This window comes from Mustela putorius, unplaced genomic scaffold (genome assembly GCF_011764305.1).
Source record: "Mustela putorius furo isolate JIRA1106 unplaced genomic scaffold, ASM1176430v1.1 tig00003942_pilon_pilon_pilon, whole genome shotgun sequence".
In the NCBI taxonomy this organism is placed as follows: domain Eukaryota; kingdom Metazoa; phylum Chordata; class Mammalia; order Carnivora; family Mustelidae; genus Mustela; species Mustela putorius.
In genome coordinates, this window is record NW_025422087.1 from 20,784,041 (window position 1) to 20,803,936 (window position 19,896).

General features: G+C 39.9%; 1 protein-coding gene across 9 annotated transcripts in view; it reads right to left on the reverse strand.

The window, feature by feature from the left end:
* The window catches only part of ABL2 (ABL proto-oncogene 2, non-receptor tyrosine kinase), a 118,107-nt gene that overhangs the window by 18,613 nt on the left and 79,598 nt on the right, over window positions 1-19,896 (reverse strand). For 2 of the 9 annotated variants that reach the window (XM_004761993.3, XM_004761997.3), the window contains exons 2-5: window positions 10,231-10,293; window positions 8,848-9,018; window positions 3,594-3,889; window positions 261-533 (exon numbers count right to left, since the gene is read on the reverse strand). In XM_004761993.3, coding sequence (XP_004762050.1) covers window positions 261-533; window positions 3,594-3,889; window positions 8,848-9,018; window positions 10,231-10,293 — 803 coding nt within the window. Of the gene's footprint in view, window positions 1-260; window positions 534-3,593; window positions 3,890-8,847; window positions 9,019-10,230; window positions 10,294-11,837; window positions 11,896-15,948; window positions 16,336-19,896 lie in introns of those variants that run through there. The other 7 variants (XM_004761995.3, XM_004761999.3, XM_004761994.3 and 4 more) reach the window with 6 other exon arrangements.

The window sequence follows — 19,896 nt, forward strand, 5'->3', positions numbered from 1 at the left end:
CTTCCACTAAGACCTACATCAACACCCTCCAGAGACCAACCTTCCCCACATGTGGGTTTCACTGCGTCGCAATGAACAATCTGTCCCCGCACTGTCAGCAAGGGCACTGAGGTTACTCATCAATTTGCTGATGTGCTTGGCACCAGTGGGTGGAAAGTGCTCCAAAGTTAAAGAGGGGCGCGCTCATATTTCCCAGTGATTCAGCACAAAAGGGAAAAAAAAAAAAAAAGGCCTGGAAACTGTAATTCTCAGCAACCCACCTTCAACGTCTTCACAGCAACCGTAAGGCTGTATTTCTTCCAGACGCCAACATAAACTTCTCCGTACTGACCACCCCCAAGCTTGTGCTTCATGGTAATATCCGTTCGTTCCATTTCCCATTTGTCATGGATGGGGGACACACCATAGACTGTGGGCTTATTACACTTGGGCGCTGGGTAATGTAACGTTGTCACCAGCCCATCAGCCACCGTGGAGTGATGGTGCACAAGCTCTGCCAGGGTGCTAAAGCGGCTCTCCGCAGTGACGTAAACCTGGTGAGAAAGGCAGGAGAAAAGCTAGCAACTTAAAGAGAGGTCTGAAAACCTTTTTCAAAGCCCATTATTTCACTGGTCTGAAGATATGAAGATAAGAGGCTCTTTTACGGAGGTAAGTGAACGAATTAAGCGATGAGGAGAAAGGAAAACACAACTTCAGTTTAACCCTCTTTACACCACTCTTCCCAGGCAGAGTGGGGGAACGAGATTTCCAAGCTATCTTTCTGGATCATCAAGATCACTGGTCTTCGAGGGGTGCCTGGGTAGCTCAGTGGGTTAAATAAAGCCTCTGCCTTCGGCTCAGGTCATGATCCCAGGGTCCTGGGATGGAGCCCTACATCGGGCTCTCTGCTCAGCAGGGAGCCTGCTGTCTCCTCTCTCTCTCTGGCTACTTGTAATCTCTGTCTGTCAAATAAATAAAGAAAATCTTAAAAAAAAAAAAAAAGATCACTGGTCTTCGAATATGTTGAAGCAACAAGACTGTGAAACCCAAATTCATAAGATAAAGGCAGAAATTCTGATATAAGTGGAAAGGGGAGACCTGGTCTCTGAAAGGTCATGAAGTCTTGCACAGAACATAATTTGAAAACCACTGGCTTCCTTTTTTTTTGGGGGGGGGGGGGAAGGAGGAGAATATTTAAGGATCTTACAATTTTTACTTAATTAGGATGTGCTTTGAGTGGCTAGGCCATTAAAAAAAGAGCCACAATTTTATTTCAGGGTTGTTAGCAAAACAGTAGTTATTTTGTGGCAAGTAATTAAAGTATAAAAGATGAGCAGTCTTTGAACCCTATGTCCTGTGGGAGCTAACCTGTTTATTGTTTACCGAAAAAGAGATTGTGCTATATACAGATACATATTACATACAGAACTGATGATTTTTATACAGTGAACTCACCCACATAAACCTCTCCCACACCAAGAATTATAACACTACCAGCACCATCCCAGCTAAGCTATTCACTCCTTCAAAGGTAACCACTCTCCTGACTTCTCACAACTTACAATAGCTTTGCCTGCTTCTGAATTTACACAAATGGAATCATACCTCATGCACTGTTGTGCCTGCTTTCTTCCATTCCACTCTTCTTTATTGTGAAAGAATTCACATACCATAATGCCCACCATTTTTAAGTATACAATTCAGTGGGCTTCCCAAAGTTGTCCAACATCACCACTATGTAACTCCAGAACACTTACATCAGCCTTCATTATGAAGAAATCCCATATCCTCAGCAGCCCTTGCCACTCCCCTCACACCCATCCCAACAATGACTAACTCCTTTCACTCAACTTTACATAGGTGTGAGACTCACCTACGACATGGGTCAACTAACTTTTCTGCAGAGAGCCAGAGAGTAAATATTTCAGGTTTGTGGCCATGGTGCCTCTGTGCTAACTACTCAAAGCGGGTATAAGAATGAGAAGGCAGGGGGCACCTGGGTGGCTCAGTGGGTTGATACCTCTGCCTTTGGCTCGGGTCATGGTCCCAGGGTCCTGGGATCGAGCCCCACGTCGGGCTCTCTGTTCAGGAGGGAGCCTGCTTCCCTTCCTCTCTCTCTGCCTGCCTCTCTGCCTACTTGTGATCTCTGTCTGTCAAATAAATAAATAAAATCTTAAAAAAAAAAAAAAAAAAAGAATGAGAAGGCAGCCATAGACAATACATAAACAAGCGGATGTGGCTGTGTTCTAATAAAAATTTATTTACAAAAGCAGGAAACTAGGTGGGCCACAGATTTTCCTCAGAATGTACACAGCAGTATAACACTCATTTCTTGTTGCTGTATGAGATTCTATTTTATGAATATACCACAATTTATTAATTCATTCTGTTGTTAGACAATTAAGTGTTTCTAATCTGGGGCTATGACAAATAATGCAACTACAAACATCCTGGACATGTCTTCCGTACACACATGCACTCATTTCTGTTGGGTATGTAACCAGAAGTAGAGCTGCTAGGTCTCTCCTACATTATCACTTAATCTGATTCAATGTGGTTTCATCAGGGAACAGTTGTGTCTGTAGGATGATGCAAAAGAGAAAGAGAATAATTACTTCCTACTTTGTACCAGCTATTATGTTTTAAGGAAATCATTTCATTTAATCCTCATGACAATCCAATAAAGTGGGATGAGAAATTGAGGCTTATAGTAAGGTCACAAAGTTAACGAAGAGAAACGGTGGAGTTGTCCAGCAAACCAGGTCTGCTTGCTCTTGGCAAAGTCTGTGTGCTTTCCCCTACTATGCAGATCACACACAAGGAAAGAACAAATGATTCAATGTAAATTTACTGTTCCACAGAATGGACATAAATCTGTGCTTCACAGTTCAGAAAGTAAAACAGCTCCATTCTTACACTACCATTCTACAATGGTTGGTCTTTCTAACAGGTACATTGCTAAATATCCAAATTATCTATCTATACTACCCATCAATCCCAGTCTCAGAAGCCCAAATTCTTACTCTGCAAACTTTCTGGGAGAGATTACTATAAGTTTCAAAGATCCAAGGCTTATTAATTTGCCAATTCTGGGGCATGTGGGTGGCTCAGTGGGTTAAAGCTTCTGCCTTCGGCTCAAGTCATGATCTCAGGGTCCTGGGATCAAACCCCGCATAGGGCTCTCTGCTCAGCAGGGAGACTGCTTCCCCTCTCTCTCTCTCTGCCTGCCTCTCTGCCTACTTGTGATCGCTGTCAAATAAATAAAATCTTTTAAAAAAATAAAAAGGGTTAATTTGTCAATTCTGTACAACGTACTAGATGCACGTGTGTGTATGTATCTGTATATGATGATTAGAACCACTAACTTATATAGCAGTTCCCTTCACTCACCTTCAATTCTATTTCATCATTAAACTATTAATGTAGTACTGTTTTTAAATCCCATTACCATATTCTTTTGAAAAAAGTAAGGTTCCACATGCCAAATAACCCAAATTCACATCAGTGATTATTTCGTTTTATGTCTGACATAAAAACTATATTCTTTAGTCATTCTGAGTATTTTTTCTAAAAAACAACAGTCCACACCTAGAGGCAGAGCTGGCCCATCTTACCTTGCCATCTGTGGTCGTATTGATCCTGTAGTGATATACACGCCCCTCGTACCTGAGCGAGATGGACAGCTGCCCGGGGCTGCTCTCACTTTCTCGCACCAGGAAACTGCCATTGATTAGACTGCTGAGTAGATACTCTGCTGCACTGCGTGACACGGGTCCATGGTACCAGGAATGTTTCTCTAAGCTGTTCACTGGGGTGATGTAGTTGCTTGGCACCCAACCTTGTCCATTCTTGGAGCGAACTTCACTCCACTCACCATTCTGGTTATAACCAAGGACTCGAAGCTTTTCACCTAGCCATGAAGTCATCAGAGAAGAAAAGAGAAGGTGTTAGGACTTTATCTCAAGCAGTAGCAGTCTACTGTCAAACTCAGAGAAAAATCAATCAGTAACTCCTATGCCAACTTTTTTTTAAAAATTAATGAAAACAAACTTGGCTGTTCATCATATCCTGATCAACCTCTTTAGAGTGTAGCTTAAACAGAAGCAGCATAGTTAGAAATAGCCTGCTGGCATTGACTAATGGCTTTTACACCAACTAAAAATATGTCTTCATGCAACCCCATGTGTGGTATAGTACAGAGGCATACAAGGATAGAAAGGTTATGGACCTATAAATACAGAGTAGACACTGATGGTTGCCAGAGGGGAGAGGGAGGGGCAATGGGCAAAATGGGTTAAGAGGAGTAGAAGATACAGGCTTAAAGCCCTTTAGAGAATGAATAAATCACCAGGATAAAAGGTACAGCTGCATAGAGAATATAGCTGATAGTATTATACAGCACTGTGTGATAATAGATGGTAGCTACACTTGTGGTGCGCACAGCATAATGTTTAGAATAAATTACTATGTTGTATACCTGAAAGTAATGTAATATTATATGTCAACTGTACTTCAGTTAAAAAAGGAAAAAAAAAGACAGAAAGAAATGGAAAATGGAAAATGGCACAGCCTCACCCCTCAAAAATAATTCATTTTTTTTTCTCACATAACAGTCTGTCAAGGAATATATCTTATACATGGTTCAATGTTAGTAATAATCAAGGCTTTGGTATGAGAATCATGAAATACAAAGTTACTTCTAAATTTTGTTGCTTCCAGTTGGCACCGAGGCAACAAAACCATTTATGTAAAAAAACAAATAAGAAAACAAGACAAAACAGAAGCAGACCAAAGGGCTTTGGGCAATGCTTTCAGAACAAAAACTGCTGGGGGTGCTGGGCAGGTAGAACTCTCAAAGCACATTCCAGGACTCAAGTTTTAACAGTTATAGTTTCCCAACTTCCCTCCCATTTCCCAAGAATATGAGTCAGTCCTATTCATTCCTCCAAAATTAGTGTGTGGGAAGGGAAGCTGACACTGAAGCTGGAACCTAAGACAAGTTACTCAGAATGTCTTTGCTTGCTATCAACGTCAATGCCCTTGATTTCTGTTCAAGTTGTGAACTTTAAACTCACTAATATACATTTTGCCCCTGAATGTGCAACTCAGACAAAACAGGAAAGGTGATAGGTATCATTAGTAATAACTAATAACCTAAACCTTTTTTGCAGGGGGGTGGGGGGAGACTGTGGAAAAGGCCCTGGGCCCCTATCTCTGAGAGATGCACATCTTCCTACAGAGTTCACACCTACTTCTCAGTGTCGGCAGAAGAAAACCAAACCAATTAAAATCATATGGCCCACTAGCTGTCAGACATAGGCCACTGAGGAAAAGCTCAAAATCATTATTCTGGCAGTCATCAAATTTTTCCAGCAACCCACAGAAATGTTTACCATAGGATAACTTTATCACTCTCTCACCATTGACACCTGGACGTGAGACATTTAATGACAAAAACCTAGGAGTATGTACTCATACGATACACATATGTATAGAGGGACAGATAGGACTGTGTGTCCTGTGGCTGTGGAAATGCACCAGTATGCAGAGAAATACTCCCCAGCCATATCTGTAGGAAAACAAAAAACTCAATGCTACTAGAAAAGCTAAATAAAACTCGTTCCTGTGTAGCTTTCCTGTTGTACCACAAAAACCAGAAAATGTAAACATCAAGTATACCGTTGTTTCTGGTAACAGCAAGTCATCATAAGTAGGATACAGTAAAAAAAAATCCTAGGTGTTTGTTTTCCTCTCTTTTGGAAGTTAGGAGAATATCCTACTCTGGAAGTTTTGAGTACCATGGAAATTGATGAGTCTGACTAAGGGGGATGTACACATCAGCTCTACTGACAGGAATGTTGGGAGAACTCTTATTTTTTAATTCAAGCAAAAAAAAATCTTCAAAGAAGGAAGTAAAGTAGGAATCATCATTTTTCTTTTTTTTTTTTTTTAAAGATTTTATTTATTTATTTGACAGAGAGAAATCACAAGTAGGCAGAGAGGCAGGCAGAGAGAGAGAGAGAGGAGGAAGCAGGCTCCCTGCTGAGCAGTGAGCCCGATGCGGGACTCGATCCCAGGACCCTGAGATCATGACCTGAGCCGAAGGCAGCGGCCCAACCACTGAGCCACCCAGGCGCCCAGGAATCATTATTTTTCAAATATACTTTCTTGTCCTTTAAAATAGTAAGATAGCTTTAGCATGACATCACTTTATATCAATATGAACCTGACAGAAAAATCTGACATTTCAGGTTTGTTTTTTTTTTTTTAAGATTTTATTTATTTGACAGAGAGAGATCACAAGTAGGCATAGAGAGGTAGGCAGAGAGAGAGGAAGGGAAGCAGGCTCCCTGCCGAGCAAAGAGCCTGCTGTAGGGCTCGATCCCAGGACCCCAGGATCATGACCTGAGTTGAAGGCAGAGGCTTAACTGACTGAGCCACCCAGGCACCCCCATTTCAGGGGTTTTGAGACAAATCACTGTTCGCCATGAGAGAACAAGAATCCCAGCCCTTGAGCTGCACACCAGCAGCTGTCATAACTGGTAACTGAGGCAGCAACACAGTCTTGACTGGTATTTCCTTGGTGACAGAGCTATCTTGGAAAACAGTGACATGAAAAGTGTATCTAGGAAAGAATGTTCTGAGTCACTGCTTCACAAACTTCTCTCCTGAAGTATCAATAAAGGTAAAAGAGTGTGTTGTAGCCCAAAGAGACTACGCACAGTATAAAATTCTTTGAAATCCTTTGTTTTATCCTAAAACTTTGTGTAAAATTTTCCCCTGATACATAAACCTCACACACATACAAATACTATCACCATCCCGTCCCCCAAAACTACCCAAAGTTTTCAAGTAACTTGCAACTAGGAGATCACACATGTTTACTTTTCCTTCACCTCCGACACCTCCTGGCACAAGTATGTATGTATGTGCCTCCCACCCACTCTGGAACACATCTATACCACAGTTTGAGTTACAGGTTTCTGCTCTGGACTTAAAAAATAGAAGCACATAAAAATTTTATAAAAGGGTAACAATCCCTGAATGGAGGCCTATCTTAATCTGGTATATTCACCCCCATTTATTACCTCATTCTGAACCTTATAAATAAAAGGCATATGTCTGACAAATTATCACCTAAAGCACAATTTCATTTAAGTCAAAAATTATCCTGAGGGGCGCCTGGGTGGCTCAGTCCTTAAGTGTCTGCCTTCAGTTCAGGTCATGATCCCAGAGTCCTGGGATCATGTTCCATATTGGGCTTCTTGCTCAGCAGGGAACCTGCTTCTGCCTCTGCCTGCCACTCCCCCTGCTTGTGCTCCCTCTCTCTCTGCCAAATAAATAAACAAAATATTTAATAAAAAAAAAAAAAATTATCCTTGGGACGCCTGGGTGGCTCAGTTGGCTAAGCATCTGCCTTTGTTCGGCTGGGGTCATGATCCCAAAGTCTTGGGATCAAGCCCCGTATGGGGGGGGGGGGCAGTCCTTGCTCAGCAGGGAGCCTGCTTCTCCCTCTGCCTATCGTTCCTCCTGCTTGTGATCTCTCTCTCTCTCACTGACAAATAAATAAATAAAATCTTTTTAAAAAGTTATCCTGAAATATGTTCTTTCCAGGAGGAGGCTTTCATAGGTTCAAAAGAACAAACTTGGGCAGATTAGCATTCCAATCCAAGGACACAATGAGAATGGTCCATGCCTCTTTCTTTCTTTCATTCTTTTTTTTACGTTTTTAAGTTTTTATTTATTTATTTTTTAAAGATTTTACTTATTTATTCGACAGACAGAGATCACAAGTAGGCAGAGAGGCAGGCAGAGAGAGAGGAAGGGAAGCAGGCTCCCTGCTGAGCAGAGAGCCCGATGCGGGGCTCGATGCGGGGCTCGATCCCAGGACCCTGGGATTATGACCTGAGCCGAAGGCAGAGGCCTTAACCCACTGAGCCACCCAGGCGCCCCTCCTTTTTTTTTTTTTTTTTAAGTAATTTCTACACCCAATGAGGAGTTCAAACTCATGACCCCAAGATCAAGAGTCACACATTCTACCAACTGAGCCAGCCAGACGCTCTTTCTCATAGAAGTTCCACATTCTCTATCGTTGTTCAGAAACACTAATATTGAATGATTTTACTTGGTCATATTCTTAATCCTCCCTTTTATAAGAATTTTCTACCAAAATAAACTACTGCTCTCTTGAGAGTATTACTACAACAGAAACCTTTCCTATGATCCCTTTCAGTAAGGCACTTAAACAGAGATGAGAGATGGTCTCCGCCAGTGCTACTTGAAGCAGGTCCACAATGTGACAGGACACTTGCACTAGCATATGGAATCACTAGACTACTTTCTTCTTGTTGCAAGTCCTGCTCCCCCCAAAAAAAGAAAATGTCTCTAAACAAAATAAGTAGTATACCTAGTGATTAGTTCATTTACATATTGGGAACAAGTTCTATATCTTAACAATGAGGACTGGTAACGAAAGGTTCTCAGACAGGCAGTCAGCCCAGGGACAGCACTCCAAGTAGCAGCGGCTCTGGCAGAACGACTCATGTTAGCCATGGTTTCATTAGAAGGGATGTACAGTGAACCTTACCGCCATATAAGATGAATGCTGGCCTATTACAGAGAGAATTGAATCCTGAGAGTGAGAAAAGTTTAGTATAGACCGTGTGGTGCTTTTTCTAAAGTTCTTTATCTCCTCTTACCCTTAACAGGACAGATAAAGGAGACACAGGTTTTTTAAAAAACAAAACCAAACCAAGACAATGAACCCTAAAGTATTGGGGCCCAAATCACCTAATTTTGGTCAGAGGCAGAATCTAGAACAGACCCCTTTATTTCTTAACCACATGAAAACTGGAAAGTGAAGCTCACCTTTAGTGATGCTGAGTGTGTTATCACCACTGGCTACGAAATCGTAAAGTGCAACAAAGAGATTAGGGTCGCTCTCAGTGGCTCCAAGTAAGTTCTCCTTGGAGCTCCACCGGATGGCTTCATTCAGTGCCTGGGGTTCAACATCACAACTATAGGGGCGGTGCAAGGCTTCTGAAAGACAAACAGAGAAAGGAATTCACAGTAAGTTCAACGGTTAAATTAAGTTCATTTAATTCAGTACATACACAGTATTTTAGCTGCTGGCATGTGTATACTGATGGCTCCAGGCCGGAAAAGAACTGTATAATATGGAGCCATGAAGAATGAGCAAATGGCACCGTCTCCTAAACATGAGAGAAGTCTACTTGTTGAAAACGCAACAAGACAGAGAAGAGATCACAAAGGAGCATTCAGCTGTGATTCATATGCACTCAAACCAGAATCAGAAATAAACAGAAAAAGCAGGGTTTCTCAAAATGGAGGGGGGGAGAACCCCACACTCAAAAACATGGCAATTCATTTTATAAAACATATAGGCTACTTTGTGGTGGTGGTGATTTTAAATTGTTTTTAAAAATCCTCCCAAACTACCCTTCTTCACTGACTCTCTCCACACAAAACAAGTTGTGGAAAAGGTAACAGAAACTTTAAGAAATATGTACATATTTCATAAATCCGGATCCTCTGTGTACATACAGAAAAATTATAGAAACAGTGCTTCCAGAAAAAACCAAAAATACTAAAATTATCTGTTAAACAACAGAAAAATGTTTTGGCTTAATACAAATATTCTTGGCACTACAAAATACCTTTGCATTACTATGCACGGTGTATAATATAACAGCTTCCAACTGTTGTTTTTAAAAAGTTTTTACCTTATTTTCTTTTCCTAGGTGGTACATTTTTTAAAATATTTTGAGAACTTAATTGACAGCTCTAGAAAATATCACCAGCAATAGCCATTTGAGTATCTACAATGTGTAATGTTGAAGCCTTCTAAGACCTAATTCTTTTTTTACCTCGAGGCTTTATGGGTTCCTAAATTTAGTCACACTACACAAACAGGTGATCCCTATAAAGATCACCTGCTTTTTGCAGTTCAGGTCATTTACACAAAAAATACACCATGCCTTCAGCAATGATCTTCTTGATCACAGGAACTGTTTATAGTGGCTCTCTGCCACTCTCCAACTACCCACTGTGATGTAACACTTTACTATCATCTCTCTCTCTCCTCCCTGCACTCATTTTTAATTTAAAATTGACTTTACTACACCTGAAGAAGAAAAACCTTGAATCTGTGGTTTCACTTCTTTTCAAACCCACACCCTCCTCTCCATCTCTACTGCCAACACCGCAGATCAGACCCCCACCATCTCTCACCTGGACTACTGCCTCCAGTCTTGTCTCCCTCAAAGCCATCCTCCACACAGCTGGCAAAGTGATCTATTTAAAACAAAAATTTGACCAGGTCACTCTTTTTAAAATTCTTGAATAGTTCACCATCAAGCTAAAATCTCTTTAATTGCCTTCAAGGTCTTTTATGGTCAGGTCTCTACCTGCTTCTCCAGGTTACCTTCCCCCCTCCAAATTTCAAATTCTAAACTTTAACACACACCATGATGCTTCCTGCTTTTTTGTGCCTTTGCTCACGTAGTCCTGGCTACATGGAATGGGATCTCAACCCACCCGTCTTTTGACTGGCTCACATCTCCTCATTTTGTAACACTCAGATGTATTTTAATCTTAAAACAGAATTAACTTGTTTTAAAAATGGCTTCATAACAGTCTACAGACATTCCTGCGGTAGGATGGATCATAATTTTCCTAATCGGTTTAGAGGTCACTTCATCACATTCCTTCCTCCCCTTAAACAGAATGTATCTTTACAGTTTCAGAGCTAATTAAATTTTGTTTCACATTAAGAATATTATGACTGGGGCGCCTGGGTGGCTCAGTCGTTAAGCGCCTGCCTTTGGCTCAGGTCATGATCCCAGGGAACTGGGATCAAACCCTACATCAGGCTCCCTGCTCAGCGGAAAGCCTGCTTCTTCTCCCTCTCCCACTCCCCGTGCTTTTTCCCTGTCTTTGCCAAATAAACAAAATCTTTAAAAAAAAAATTATTAAAACAAATCTGAAGGTATGCCCAGATGCCCTGAAAAGCTAATGTGAATCAGATGCTCCTTGTTTAAATGCAGTTACAAGGAATGGAAACAGCTGTATTATGTATTAAGGTAACCAATTAGGCTTACCAAACAAAACACCATATTCTATGAAACAACCTCCAAACAAGTCACATGTACTGTTTTTCCTTATGCTTGAGAAAATATCCACTCTAGTAGCAAAATTTCCATGAGACTACAAAATGCCAATCTTTTATTAAAATGAAAAAAAAAGACTGCCAAAAAGTATAGAGAATATTTGTAATATATATTAGATTCTATACTGAGTATCACATGATCCTCATTAATAAATGTTTCTTGTCAATGATGGTGTTTAACATTATAATGTTTTGTGATTATTACCCTGTTTAATGATTATCAAACAGTTCAAGAACATTTTCCTCTTTTGCAACAGAAGTCCCCCTTGTTTAAGGCTATACAAGGAACAAAAATCAAGGGTAATAAGAACTTCTCTACTATCATTGACAAAGTTAGAAACAATAATTAAGCAGATACTGAAGCCAACTCTTAAATCCTAGCAGACCAAAACCAGCAACATCATACAATTATACCTTGTGAAACCCAATATATGAAAACTTTAAGGTTTACAAATCTAATAATTTTAGAGAACATCTACTATATGTCATCAATCTGAGTTTCCAAATATAAAAATTATAAATCACTAATAACACTATTTAGACTTAGAAAAAAACACTCTCTGTTCTGTCCCCAAATCTGCTTCTCTCCCACAATTCCCTATATCTCACTTAACAGCAATTTCCTCTTCTCAGCTGCTCAAGCCAAAAACCGTGAAGTTTAAATACAAACTTCTTGCTATAAGGGATGTCTGGATGGCCAGTTGGTTAAGCATCTGCCTTTGGCTGGGGTCATGGTCCCAAGGTCCTGGAATCGAGTCCCACACTGGGTTTCTTGCTCACAGGGAGCCTGTTTCTCCCTCTGTCTGCCTCTCTCTCTGAAAAATAAAATCTTAAAAAAAAAAACAAAAACAAACAAAAAAAAACTAATGGTGGCACCTGGGTGGCTCAGTGGGTTAAGCCTCTGCCTTCGGCTCAGTTCATGATCTAAGGGTCCTGGGATCGAGCCCTGCATCGGGCTCTCTGCTCAGCAGGGAGCCTGCTTCCCCCTCTCTCTCTGCCAGCCTTTCTGCCTACTTGTGATGTCTCTCTGTGTCAAATAAATAAAATTTAAAAAATTTTAAAACCTAATGATATATTTTATGTTAGCTAATTGAACATAATAAAATAATTTCTTAAGAAAAATAAATATACAATTTATTTTTTAAAAGCTAGCTATAAGATGAGTAAGTTCTGGGCATCTAACATATACCACAGTGATTATAGTTAATAATACTGTATTATCTACTTGGAAATTGGCAGAGTAGATATTAAATGTTCTTACCACAAAAAAAAGAAGTAATTATGTGATGTGATACAGGTATTAGCTAATGCTGCAGTGGTAATCATTATGAAATACCTAAGTATCAAATCAACACACTGTACACCTTAAACTTACGCAAAATGTCCATTATATCAATATAGCTGGGGGTGGGGACCAAAAGTAAAATCCTTAGAATCACTCAGGACTTTTTTTTTTTTTTTTAAGATTTTATTTATTTATCTGACAGAGATCACAAGTAGGCAGAGCGGCCGAAAGAGGGAAAGGGAGAAGCAGGCTCTCCACTGAGCAGAGTTTGACATAGGGCTCAATCCCAGGATCCTGGGATCATGACCTGAGCTGAAAGCAGCCACTTAACTGACTGAGCTACGCAGGTGCCCCTCAGGACTCCTTTTCTGCACTCACATACTACATCTAATCCGTAAGGAAACCTTATTGGCATTGCTTTCAAAAACATACCCAGGATCTATTCATTTCTCACGCCCTTCACCACTATTACCCTGTTACCACCATCATCTCTCTCCTGGGTTTCACCACACTCTTGATTTCCACACTTCTAGCCCTTGTTCTCTGTCTATTCTCAACACACCAGCCAATTTATAAAGCTTAAGTCAGATCATGTTACTCCTCTGCTCAAACTCTTTGATGGTTCCCTACCAGAGAGTAAAAAGCCGAAGGCTTGCGAGAGCCTGCAAGGCTCTTCACAACTTGTCTTGCCCATATTTGTCTATACTCCTCCGCGGGTTTACCTCATTCTGGATACTGGCCTCCCTGCTATTACCTGAACAAGGGAGGCACACTCCTGCCTCAAGACGTTTGTACTGGCTATTTCTTCTAAAACATTCCTTCCCCAAGACATTCACATGACACTTCACTCAAGTGTGTCCCTCCTGGTATAGCATTCTCTGACTACCCTATTTTAAAATGTGGCTATTCCTGACAACACTCCCACCTCCCCCCACGTCTCCTTCCCTATTTCTCTCCATAGCTCTTACTACAGCAAAGAATATAATTTACTTATTATATTCATGTATATTACCTAACTCCCCCCAACTAGAATATCGATTTTATGAAGACAAGGATTTTTGCCTGCTTTGTTCACTGATAAATTCCAAGCACCCAGAATAGTGCATGTATGTAAGAGTCTCTCAAAAAACATTTGTTGAATAATGAATCATGTGTAGTGTTATATTCACATGCTATGGTGCTATGAGAGAACAGGATAGAAAACAAAACTCTGGATCACAAAAGGTTTCAAAGAAGAGAAAGCATTTAAATTAGATGAGCAGGATCTGTGCACTGATGAGATAGCTGGCAGGCTGTCAACGCGTAAGGACATGTCTACAACATGTGACTCATCTGTACTGGAGACAAGCTCCATCAGCTCAAAGAAGGTTTGTTAAAGGCAAGTTCAGCTTAAAAACCACATTACTTGAAAAAAGGCAGGGGCACCTGGGTGGCTCAGTAGGTTAAACCTTTGGCTTGGGTCATGGTCTCAGGGTCCTAGGATCGAGCCCCACGTTGGGCTTTCTGCTCAGCAGGGAGCCTGCTTCCCCCACTCTCTCTCTACCTGCCTCTCTGCCTACTTGTGATTTCTCTCTGTGTCAAATAAGTAAATAAAATCTTAAAAAACAAACAAAAGGCAATGAGCACAATTTTATGTAAACATGAAAAGATTATTATAGGCCAAACAATACTGTGCATAGTACTTTGAAGCCAAAGTACTAAAAGAACCATGACTTGGAAAACAATCCTTTTCATTTCTCACTCCCCTTCTTCCCATCTCTGCTTCTGTGATCTTTTTGGTCAAGTCAAAAATCGTACTTCCTGGGGCGCCTGGGTGGCTCAGTGGGTTAAAGCCTCTGCTTTCGGCTCAGGTCATGATCCCAGGGTCCTGGGATCGAGCCCCACATCGGGCTCTCTGCTCAGCAGGGAGCCTGCTTCCTCCTCTCTCTGCCTGCCTCTCTGCCTACTTGTGATCTCTGTCAAATAAATAAATAAAATCTTTAAAAAAAAAATCTTACTTCCTTTCTTCTTTCTTCCCACTCATGCTTTTGTTCTCATAGAACTAAGGGTCAATTTCCTGTACAATCCGTCTGCACAGGATATCCACTTAAACACCATCCTATCCGCTAGCACCAAACAAAAGGAAAAATGTTCTGAAGACAAAAAACATCCTAACATTTTCCTAAGACCAAGAATGAACATGTATTAAATCATGAAGAGTTAAAGAACTAAATGCAGGAGAACAAGCTAAGGAATAAGGGCAAAAACAAACAAACAAAAAATCCATAGGAAAGGCAAGTAAATGTCACCATGTTATTCAGTGGGTCTAGTCTATGCCACTTTACTTGTCGGCTTAAAACAGACACAGCTGGAAGATTCAGATGCACTGTGCCCTCACAAATCCAAGCGGGAAAGCTGGGAATGGGTTTCTGGTTTTTTGTTTTTGTTTTTGTTTTTTTAAAAAACAATGTGAAGTGACTACTATATATTAGGTGCCTTAGCGGGTTGATCTTTCATTTAATCACTATTACCGAGGTAATCATGGACTTAAGATGAGACAATAGACTTGATTTTCACCGATGCAACACAGGACCCAGCTAGAAGAAATATGACTATTAAGTAAAGGTAATTTTATTACTTTTATCTGAAAGACTTGCTGAAGACAATAAAAATAAGGCAAAAACACAGAAAGAGCAGTTTGTACAAAGTAAATTATCAGGATTAAAGAAGTTAAAATCCAGAATAAGACTCAGACTCAAGGGGCACCTGGGTGGCTCAGTGGTTTGGGCTGCTGCCTTTGGCTCAGGTCATGATCTCAGGGTCCTGGGATCGAGCCCCCACATTGGGCTCTCTGCACTGCAGGAAGCCTGCTTCCCTCTCTCTCTCTCTCTCTGCCTGCCTCTCTGCCTACTTGTGATCTCTGTCTGTCAAATAAATAAATAAAATCTTTAAAGAAAAAAAACAAAGACTCAGACTCAAATTCAGAGACAATTCCTAAATTTAATGTTTAATTTTATTAAAAAACACTTTTACCAATTAGTCATTCAATAACTTTTATCATTTTAATTAGAAATTCATCAGGAAAGTAACTGGAGAATTAAATACAAACATTTTTCACTTGAGGCATTTATTTCCAAGCATTTACAAATCTGTATCTTGCCAGAATTCCACTTTATCTGATTGCTTATTCTCTAAGAAGCTACTACTTTTTAATATCTCTTTTAACAACTATGTAAGGTAGATGGATAAATCATTCAGCAGCTCTCAGTATAGCTTAAGTTCTTCATATCAAGCAAGACATATCTGAACATCACAAAATATTACATATTATTCACTATTCTTTCTTTCAGTAAGTACTTACTGAGACCCTACCTATGAAATACCAGAAACAAAGCACATAAAACTTCCCTGCCAATGAGGACAGTTAACAGTAGAGAGAATTTTTCTGAAATCTCCATTCACGCTTGATTACTGTGAATATTCACACCCCACCCAAGCTATCACCTCTGAACCATACCTGTCAAGTTGGGTACAGCAGTGTCTGAGGCCTCACTACTACACAGGCAGCAAAGCGAAGACGTGTCCTGATCCCTGCCATAACTATTAGGTGAAAGCAGGACTGTTCCAAGGACCATTCTTCTGACCAGAAGCACAAAAGTTAAACTGTTCTATGTAGAGGAACTCTTAGAATTCCACTCCCTGACAAGCCATACCACATGCATGTGGCATTTACTCATGTATTCAGTGGCCACAGGGAACCAATAGGAGGGTAGGCATTTACAAGTCCCAAAGTGGGTGGAGAGTAACCTAAAGGAAAATGTCTAGTAATCAGCAAAGACTGAGTCACAACAGGGTTATTCAGAAGAACCTCTGGGAATGTTTTGAAGGAAAAGAAAAAAATAAGTAAAATAAAAACCAACACACATAAGAGTAACAAATAATAAAATATGTAGGGATCAGTATATATAGATGGGATTTTGTTCCTAAATGGATGATGATGTAAGCTGTAGAGAAAAGTTTCCTTGGAGAAAACCTGTTTACAATAAAATACCAAATATACTTTTAAAAGAGGAAACGCCCTAAGGAGACTCATCTTTTGTGTCCCTTAAATTAGTTCAAGTAACCACAACTCCAAAGTCAAAGAAATAGTTACAATCTGATTCATGAGCACAGAAGCCAGGAAATAACTGCCTTCACTAACATTTTGGCTCTACAGCTTAATACAGTTAAAAATATGGCATAAAGGGGCACCTGGGTGGCTCAGTGGGTTAATAAGCCTCTGCCTCCGGCTCAGGTCATGATCTCAGGATCCTGCGATCAAGCCCTGCAGCGGGCTCTCTGCAAAGTGGGGGGCCTGCATCCCCACCCCCACCCCCGCCTGCTGCTCTGCCTACTTGTGATCTCTGGCAAATAAATTTTTAAAATCTTAAAAAAAAAAATACAGCATGATTGAGACAACACAGATAGACCTAGAGGGTATTACATTAAGTGAAATTTTCAGACTAAGACAAATATCATATGATTTCATTTAAATGTGGAATCTAAAAAAGGAAACAAACAAATAAAACAAAAAGCAGAAACAGACCCATAAATACAGAGAATGATGGCTGTCAGAAGAGAAGGGGGTTGGGGAGATGGGCGGCTGACAAAGGTTTCCAGTTATGGAATAAGTAAGTCACGGGGATGAAAGCTATAGTGTAGGGAATACAATCAATGGCACTGTGATAGCACTGTGTGGTGACAGATAACTACACTTGCGGGGAGCACAGCATAGCATATAAATTTGTTCAATCACTGAAACTAATGCAACATTGTGTGTCAATTATATCTCAATTTAAAAAATAAATAAAATTTTAGGGGCACCTGGCTGGCTCAGCTGGAAAAGCATGTGACTTTTTTTTTTTTTTTAAAAGATCTATTTATCCATTGGAGAAAGAGCGAGCATGAGCAGGAGGGGCAGAGGGAGAGGAAATCTCAAGCAGACTCCATGCTACTCGTGGAGTGTGGAGCTGGAGGCAGGGCTTTTATCTCATAACCCTGACTGACAGACAAGGTCCGAAGACCATGACCCGAGCTGAAACCAAGAGTCTGACACTAAACTGCCTATGCCGTCCAGGTGCCCCAAAAGAGCCATCTTGATTTCAGGTGGTGAGTTTGAACTCACACTGGATGTAGAGATTACTTAAATAAACTTAAACAAAATAAAATAAATAAACTTAAACAAAATAAAAATAAAATTTTTGAAAAATAAAAACATGTCATGACAGTGTTGAAAATTTCTGAATGTTAACACTTGAAAAAGCAAATCTTTACTAATATATAGGAACAAAGTTAAATAAAATGTAAAAATCTGAGATGAGAGTACTTTGTTGAGAATTAAACTAGTAAATCTGCAAATAGTACACTAAATTATTCAGTGGTATTATCTACAAAACTAACACAAGAATGCTTCTAACTTGGTGCCTGGGTGGCTCAGTCAGCTGAGCATCTGCCTTTGGCTCAGGTCATTACCGCATGGTCCTGGGATCAAGTCCCCCATCAGGCTCCCTGCTCAGCAGGAAGTCTGCTTCTCCTTCTCCCTCTGCCTCTCACCCCTGCTTTACTCTCTCTCAAAAAACAATAAAATCTTTTTATTAAAAAAAGTATTTCTAAGAACACTCATTGATCAATATTTAATAAGCACCTACTATGTACTAGCCACTGTGCTAGGTTTCAGGTCCATAATGGATGTTTCCATTGTATTGTAATATACCAGGACTGAAACAGTGTTTTATAAAGTTGAAACAAAATTACAACGTAACCTTAGAGAAAGACTGTCTCTGAATTACTAAGAGCTTAAAAAAAAACAAGGCTTATACTTTCAATGAAATTAAACTTTTATAAAGCCAGTATTGTTAACATCATGGGAAAAGCAAGAGTTAAATGACTAATAGTTACCTCAATTAATGACTCAAATACCAGGTGTTTCAAACACCAGGTTGAATTTCTCCTTCCCTAGATAATCTTTAAAAATATAACAGTAAGGGGCACCAGGGTGGCTCAGTGGGTTAAGCCTCTGCCTTCGGCTAGGGTCATGAACTCAGGGTCCTGGGGGAGAGCCCCGCATCAGGCTCTCTGCTCGGTGAGGAACCTGCTTCCCCCTCTCTCTCTGCCTGCCTATTTGTGATCTCTCTCTCTCTTCAAATAAATAAATAGTATCTTTAAAAATATATAACAGAAAGGAGCTCCATAATCCATATTCTATACACACCTATATTCCATACCACATAATTTACTATTTAGCCAGAAAATCTGCTCTTCAAATTACTAATAATAGCTACAACTCAGAAAACTAGAAAAATTAAGACACTACAAAAGTATAATATAAAGAAAATAAATACTTTTGTGATTCTATGCTGCTTTTAACTATCTAAACTATCTAATAACTTCTAAATATTTTAAATAAAATGAAAAAGAACACATGCAAAACTAATCACCAAAAAATAGTATATGAAACCTAAGGAAATTAAACTCAACAAAACCATTAGAAAGACAAGTTCTTCTTTTTAAAATTCTTTGTTTTCAGTTTATAAAAGTAACACATGCTTATTACAGAAAATTTGGAAACAATATATAAAAAGACAACAGCACATCACCCACTTCTACAGCCCCATTTGTTATATCATTAAAATAACATTGATACCTTTGCATTTGGCCCTTTTAATCTGCATGTTTCATTCATTCAGCCAATTATTTCTTGAGTGGGTACTATGTGCAAAGCACTTCACCTTAAATATCAGGTGCTAGGCAAGAAATGAAGTCCGTAACAGATGAAGATAATGGGTTGGAGAGGGGAGGAATTTCACTACTTTAAAGAAGGTGAGGGGTGCTTGGGTGGCTCAGTCAGTTAAGGGTCTGCCTTTGGCTCAGGTCATGATCCCAGGGATTAAAGCCCAATGTCATGCTCCCTGCTCAGGAGGAGTCTGCTTCTCTCTTTCCCTCTGCTCCTCTCTCTTTACTCCTTCCTGCTCCATTCTCAATCTCTCTCTCTCTCTCTCTCTAATAAATAAATAAAATCTTTATAAGAAGAAGAAGGGGGGAAGGAGGAGAGAAAGGAAGAGGGGGGGAGGATACAGACATACAGCATACAGTGTTAACGCCATCTGTAGGAACTTTTCAATGCATGTAGATATATGACGACTACATAACACAGTGAAAAGAAAAATCTGTATGATGGCAAGGTTCCCATATTTCACTTGAGGTGGCAAAATACTGAATTTAAGTAGTGTGAAAAGTTCAATATGTATACTGAAATCCCTATAGTAAGTACAGGAAAACCTATCCAAAGAGATAAATCCAGAAACTACAGGTAAGTGATATGGAATATTAAAAAGACATTAATAATCCAAGAGAAAGCAGAAAGGGGCAAAGAGATGAAGTAACAGAAAAAAAAATTGTAGACTGAAATCCAAACATATCAATGGTT